At 43.9% G+C, this 7511-nt stretch overlaps 1 protein-coding gene across 1 annotated transcript; it reads right to left on the bottom strand.

The window, feature by feature from the left end:
* Nucleotides 1-553: 553 nt before the first annotated feature.
* LOC306820362 (uncharacterized protein) lies at nucleotides 554-6054 on the bottom strand (the record flags this gene model as incomplete). The annotated part of the gene is made up of 2 exons (XM_079338182.1): nucleotides 554-691; nucleotides 5509-6054. 2 exons carry the CDS (start codon nucleotides 6052-6054, stop codon nucleotides 554-556), a joined length of 684 nt encoding a protein of 227 aa, XP_079194308.1.
* Between the last annotated feature and the right edge of the window lie 1457 nt (nucleotides 6055-7511).

Below are 7511 nucleotides of genomic sequence, written 5' to 3'. Positions count from 1 at the left end.
TCTCTAGTGAAGGAGTGATGTCAACTGGGAAAATTCAGGGGGCAGGGCTTATTGCATTTGAAGAGACACACACACCGAAACGGAGCGTTCAGAGAGAGCTGGTTTCTACAGGGACGCAAACCTCCTCTGCTCGGACCAAAGCACAGATGTTTCATTTAGAGCACAGAGGACTATCATGAAGAATAACAGAATATGGCCTCTTTAAATCCTATCCTGGGAAGGCCTGCATGCACCTCACTGCTTTTAACTGCCTTTTCCCTTCTTGTACTCACAGTACACTCACTGCACTCTCTGCTTGCGTACACATTTCATAATATATAACTGAATGATTTTTTTCAATCCCTATTTTGCACGTACATATATATATATATGTGTGTGTGTGTGTGAATATTTATTTGTTGAGCGTCCTGAGGCCACTTGCAACAAAATTGTGTTCTACTGAGAACCTCTCTTGTACAGAGTATGAATGAGAATAAAGGATCTTGAAATGTAGTACTACTGTCGGCCAGAAGAGGGCCGTCCTGGGATGACTCGATGCAGTGCATCCATCATGTCACTGGGTGTCGCTGTTGTCTTCATGCAAGGGGACAAAAAGTGTGGAGGCACAATTCAGAAGCACCCACAGACTGACAACAGCAACACGCCAAATACTCCTGGAGGCCGGGTCGTCACACTTTCTCAGTGCTGAAGTCTAAACACGGAAAAGACATAAAAATATAAAAACAATTTTCATGGGTTTTAGGATGTTCTATTCTCTCGTCTTGCTCTTTTATGTAATTGTGCAGATAGGCCTAGACTATGGCTTTTTAAAATGCTCTATTTGCTCTCCTCATGTTTTCTGTCCTCACTGTAAGATGTGCAGATGTCAGAGATACCTCCTGTTTAGATAATACCAATAAAAACAGTGCCCCCCAGTGGAAAACAATGAAGCTTAAACTTGAAATCACAATCAGCTTTATTGAGCTTTCCATCTCCAACAGTTCAACATTAAATATCAATAATAAACTCTGGGGGTAGACCCAATAGTAGTGCATAAATGATTAAATACAGATGATACAATATGTTTTTTATGTAGGTAGAGTTCTTTACAGGATTCACACAAAGCAGTTTGCACAGACTGATAATAGGGAGGATAATATTACAATGGATTTTATGTAAATATGAAAGAGAAAGGGATCATTTGCAAAACAAACCTAATTGATTTATAAAAGCACAAAGACAACATGTCAAACGTTGAAGCCAAGCAGCAACCACAGGTGATGACAAATGAAGCCATGGGCAAAATCCTGCAGTTAAAACCTGGGCACATTGTGGTTTGACGGTTTTTTTTTCTCACCCAGGACAGTTTCCCACTTCACCTAAGTCACCCCAGTCCTTTTTGAAATGAGTCTGGACCCAGAGAACGGGGCAGCAGTTCTGGATCTGGTTCATGTACGGTTTTCTGTGCACGTGGTAGTTGAAGCATTTGTGAATTCAAATGTAAAATATAAAAGAACTTTTCTCCTCAATTTTGACAAAGAAGGTGAATCACAGAAAACGATGTCCAAAAAAGACTGAAGTACTCCGGGTGTGATCATTTGACTTTGCTAAAGCAGGACAGTTTCTTTGACCGTTGGAGGTACATAAGCGGCTGTATAAACCCTGTTAGAAAAGCAATACTTATCAATTTGATAAATATAGGAAAAAACTTCTGCTCGAGGAAACATTGAAGTGGAATTGCAGCCATGTACAAAAAAGAGTTAAGAGTCATGAAAATCATGATGATTACCATTATTTTAAAAGCCTTTCTCTTCATTGCATTGCTCGTCCTCTTCCCTGTGTCTCCGTCTCCTGGCCCGGGGCGTTTCAAAGCCCAGAGAACTGAGAGGCAGCAGAAGAGCATGACACCAAACATCAACACAGTCTGGATAAAATAAAGAAACAGATACAGAGGAGCTCTAACGGTGTAAACATTGTAGAAGCAAGAAAGCAAGATAATCAGCCAGAGAACACAAGAACAGACCACCCTGTATCTCAGAGGTTTGAATCTCAGGAACACGACCGGGTGGATAACACCAAGGTAGTACTCAACACAGATGCAGCTCTGGAAGAGAGGACGGGCAGTAAAGAGGAGGCCGAGAGAGAACCAAAAGACAAAGGAAAATAAATGCCACTTTAGAGAAAGCAAATACCATACGCCAGACGAAGCAAACAGGAGCTCAGAAGTTGCCAGGTTAAGGGACAACATGTTTGAGACCATCGTCTCCCTGGGACCTCCCAATATCAGCCAAATGATGTAACTGTTCAGAGGAAGACCAAGGATCATGTTGATGGATATCCACATAGCTTGTAATGAGAAAGATGAAGCAGGAGAGCTTGATGTAAAGTTCTGTGCACTGCTGGTGTTCATTGTGTCGCTGTAAAGAAGAAGAACAGATGGTTTCAGAAGCCTTTACAACAATGTTGTATTGATAACTTTGGTCTTGTTTCAAACAGCTAATAATTCAACCTTACTCAGATCTGAAAGTCTACACCACACAACAACCCTACAGACCTGAAGTGAACCTGGTGCCGAGCAGCTTCCTGGTGATGCAGCGTTGAAGAGTTGATTTGATCTGATGCACCCTTTTCATGACTCTAAAGACTTATTCTATTGTTGACATATCCAAATACACAAATGAAATAAACTATATGTCAACTCTCTGACATATGGAAATGAAGGATTCAGTGGCTTTGGAAATGTGTTTTTCCAAGGTGTGCCCTGCTTGTCGCTCACAGTGGCACGCCAGGTTTAGAAACTGTACCATTGATTTTTCTGTGGGAGGAACTTCTTCTCAGATCCATCCATCCATTTACCTAAGGGTCGCAGGGGCAGCAGTCTAAGCAGAGACGCCCAGACTTCCCTCACCCCAGACACTTCCTCCAGCTCTTCCGGTGGGACCCCGAGGTACTCCCAGGCCATCTGAGAGACATAGTCTCTCCAGCATGTCCTGGGTCTGCCCCAAGGCCTCCTCTTGTAGGGACATGCCCGGAACACCTACCTAGGGAGGCTTCCAGGGGGCATCCTCACCCTATCTCTAAGGATGCGCCACGCCACCCTACTTCTTTTTTGTTTGTTTGGTTTAAAGTTTTGTTTTCAGGGCTTTTTTGAGCCTTTATTTTTTAGATAGGAAAGTGGATAGGGTCTAGAGAGTGGGAGAGAGAGTGGGAGAGAGAGTGGGGAGAGACATGCAGGAAAGTCTTGCGGACGCGAACCCGGGCCGCCCGCACAAGGATTGTGCCTCAATACATGGGGACACGTGCTGTGCCACTGTTCTCCCGGCGCCCCCGGGATCTTGTTCTTTAGATCATGACCATAGATGAGGGTAGGATTGAAGATTCACTACTGAATTGAGAGCCTCGCGATTCAGCTTAGCTCCTTCTTTACCAGAACGGATCGATACAGCGGTTGCATGACTGGGGACGCTGCAGCAATCTGTCTGTCAATCTCCCGCTCCATCCTTCTCCCACTCGTGAACGAGACCCCGAGATACTTAAACTCGTCCACCTGGGGCAAGGAGTCCTCACAGACCCGGAGAGGGCAAGCCACCTTTTTCTGGTTGAGAACCATGGCCTCAGATTTAGAGGTGTTGATCCTGATCCCAGCTGCCTCACACTCGGCTTTGAACCGCCTCAGCCCATGCTGCATGTCCAGGTTCAATGGAGCCAACAGGACCACAAAAAACTAGACCACCTCCGGCCCAGCAACCAGTTCTTTTATGAGCCCCAACCCCAGACCAGGGGGAAATGGTCTGCTTCCCGTTGTGACAAACACCGGTGGTTAGCTTGTGCTAGCGTGCGTTAGCTTGAAATGTAGGTTCAAGCAGTAAATGTATACATGACATCCTACAGTGAGTGTGTACGTCTGGGGGCAATGAGCCCAGGAGCAGGGGCCACATTTGAATATTGTTCTTTCTTTTTAAAAGTTGCAACAAACAATTATAAAGATTCCACCTTCAAACTGAGCTGTTTTGTTTGACTCATGTATAAAATAAGGTAAGCAAATGTTTACAGTTCATGAGATACATGTTTTTTTATTGCATTTTCAACAACACTTGTATCTTGTACATCAAAGCAGCACATTAATAGAAGAAAATACAGATAATGCAGCAGTCTACAAATAAAATATTAAAACTATCTTAACAAAACACATTTTTAAAAGTTTATAGGTCAACCAGTTCAAAACAAAGCCTCATCACCCTGGTCGAGAAAACCAGTCAATTACAAACAAATTTGATTTAATTCTTTTAATTTGATGAATATATTTTTTGGTATTTTTAATTATTTGTTGTTTTAATCTATCTGACAGTTGGTAGATTGTTTTCTATCCCAATGAATTTGAAAAGCTAATTTTGAATGTTAACTAATTGTGTTAATTAATTCTTATGAATTATTCAAATGACATCTAAAAAAACCCATTTCACTCCTTTCTGCTGAGCAGAACCTAACACACAGTATGAATTGCAATGAAGGAATCTTGACATGTAGTACTACTGTCAGTCAGAAGAGGGCAGTGATGTGAATCGTCCATGCTGCCAGTGGTTGTCACTGTTGTCTTCTTGTGTAGAAACATTACACATTGGGCAGAGTGCAGATTTTATATCAAGCTTTATTTATTCCAACAACAAAAACAAGCCAAAAATAAAATCAATCAAACAATGGTGAACTATCTTACAAAACACAAATCAAGAACTAAAATAATAATAAACTCAGAGGGAGAACCCGGGGTACACCCAGAATTCGCTGAAGGGATTATGTTTCCTGTCTGGGCTAGGAACAAGCCAGAATCCCCCAGGAGGAGCTGAAAGACTCGGCCCGACTTCAGATCAGCGATGGCTGGATGAAATAAACAGAATATGTACAAGACTAAATAAGACAATAGTAGCAGTGGTCGTGCATAAATGATTAAATAAACATGATATGATAGGGTTCAGTATTCACAAACGTGCAGGTTCCCCATGCCAAGTGCACTAACATAACGCAACACCATCATGGACTCTGGCTTTTGAATTGATTGCTGTTTACAAGTCGGATGGTCTCTCCTCTTAGACTAGAGGTCCCAGAGTCCGTTATTCCAAAATAAATCTCCAACTTCTGAGTGGTCAGACCTTAGGAGAGTTTCCCGCTTCACTTCAGTCCTTTTTAAAATTAGCCTGGAAACAGAGAAGGGGGTGGCAGATTTCTGTGTACATGGTGGTTTTAGCATTTGTGAATTCAGATGTCCAAACTTTTTCATAAATAGTTAATCGCCAAAAATGATGTCCAAAAAACACTTAAGTACTCCGTGTGTGATCATTTGACTTTGCTAAAGCAGGACAGTTTCTTTGACCTGTGGAGGTACATGAGCGGATGTATCAACCCTGTTAGTAAAGCAATAGCTACCAATTCGAGAAATATAGTAAGAAACCTCTTCGGCTCGAATAAACATAGAAGCAGAATTGCAGTCATGTACAAAAACAAATTAAGGGTCATGAAAATCATGATGATAACAATGATTTTAAAAGCCTTTCTCTTCATTGCATTGCTCGTCCTCTTCCCTGTGTCTCCGTCTCCTGGCCCGGGGCGTTTCAAAGCCCAGAGAACTGAGAGGCAGCAGAAGAGTATGACACCGAACATCAACACAATTTGGATAAAATATAGAATAATATACCGAGGAGCTCTATGGGTGTAAAAATTGTAGATGCAAGAAAGAAAAATTATTAGCCAGAGAACACAAGAACAGACCACCCTGTATCTCAGAGGTTTGAATCTCAGGAACACGACCGGGTGGATAACACCAAGGTAGTACTCAACACAGATGCAGCTCTGGAAGAGAGGACGGGCAGTATAGACGAGGCCAACAGAGAACGTGAAGACCCAGGAAAATAAATGCCACTTTTCGGAAAGCCACAACCATACGCCAGACGACGCAAACAAAAGCTCAGATGTCGCCAGGTTAAGAGAGAAGATGTCTGAGGCCATCGTCTCCCTGGCTCCCAATATCAGCCAAATGACGTAACTGTTCAGAGGAAGACCAAGGATCATGTTGATGGGCATCGACACTGATGTTAATGAGAAAGATGAAGCAGGAGAGCTTGATGTAAAGTTCTGTGCACTGCTGGTGTTCATTGTGTCGCTATAAAGAAGAAGAACAGATGGTTTCAGAATAATGTTGTATTGATAACTTTGGTCTTGTTTCAAACAGCTAATAATGCAACCTTACTTTTTGAAAGATCTCAAAGTCTACACCACACAACAACCCTACAGACCTGAAGCGAACCTGGTGCCGAGCAGCTTCCTGGTGATGCAGTGTTGAAGAGTTGATCTGATCTGATGCACCCTCTTCATGACTCTAAAGACTTATTCTATTGTTGACATATCCAAATACACAGAAGAAATAAACTATCTGTCAACTCTCTGACATATGGAAATGAAGGATTCAGTGGCTTTGGAAATTCTTTTTTCCAAGGTGTGCCCTGCTTGCCGCTCACAGTGGCACGCCAGGTATAGACACTATACCAATGATTTTTCTGTGGGAGGAACTTCTTCTCAGATCCATCCATCCATTTACCTCCTGCTTCTCCGGGGCCGGGTCGCAGGGGCAGCAGTCTAAGCAGAGACGCCCAGACTTCCCTCACCCCAGACACTTCCTCCAGCTCTTCTGGTGGGACCCCGAGTTACTCCCAGGCCATCTGAGAGACATAGTCTCTCCAGCATGTCCTGGGTCTGCCCCAAGGCCTCCTCTTGTAGGGACATGCCCGGAACACCTACCTAGGGAAGCTTCCAGGGGGCATCCGGACCAGATGTCCGAGCAACCTTCCTGGTGGCCGAGCTCCTCACCCTTTCTCTAAGGATGCGCCACGCCACCCTACTTGTTTTTTGTTTGTTTGTTTTAAAGTTTTGTTTTCAGGGCTTTTTTGAGCCTTAATTTTTTAGATAGGAAAGTGGATAGGGTTGGAAAGGGGGGAGAGAGAGTGGGGAGAGACATGCAGGAAAGTCTTGCGGACGCGAACCCGGGCCGCCCGCACAAGGATTGTGCCTCAATACATGGGGACGCGTGCTGTGCCACTGTTCTCCTGGCGCCCCCGGGATCTTGTTCTTTAGGTCATGACCATAGATGAGGGTAGGAATGAAGATTAACTACTGAATTGAGAGCCTCGTGATTCAGCTTAGCTCCTTCTTTACCAGAATGGATCGATACAGCAGTTGCATGACTGGGGATGCTGTACCAATCTGTCTGTCAATCTCCCGCTCCATCCTTCTCCCACTCGTGAACAAGACCCCGAGATACTTCAACTCCTCCACTTGGGGCAAGGAGTCCTCACAGACCCGGAGAGGGCAAGCCACCTTTTTCTGGTTGAGAACCATGGCCTTGTCACTGCAGCGTCACGAACAGAGGAAGAGTCCCAAACGTACGACTCTGGGGTAAAAGCACAATCAATGTCCATTTATTGCAAGCAGGGTTCGGTACACGGGTAGTCAGTCGGTTCCAGGCAGAAGTGCAAAAAATGGCA

Source organism: Symphodus melops (assembly GCF_947650265.1).
Source record: "Symphodus melops genome assembly, chromosome: 2".
Lineage (NCBI taxonomy): Eukaryota > Metazoa > Chordata > Actinopteri > Labriformes > Labridae > Symphodus > Symphodus melops.
The sequence above is the reverse complement of the archived record's forward strand: the minus strand, read 5'-3'. Positions and strand labels throughout refer to the sequence as shown.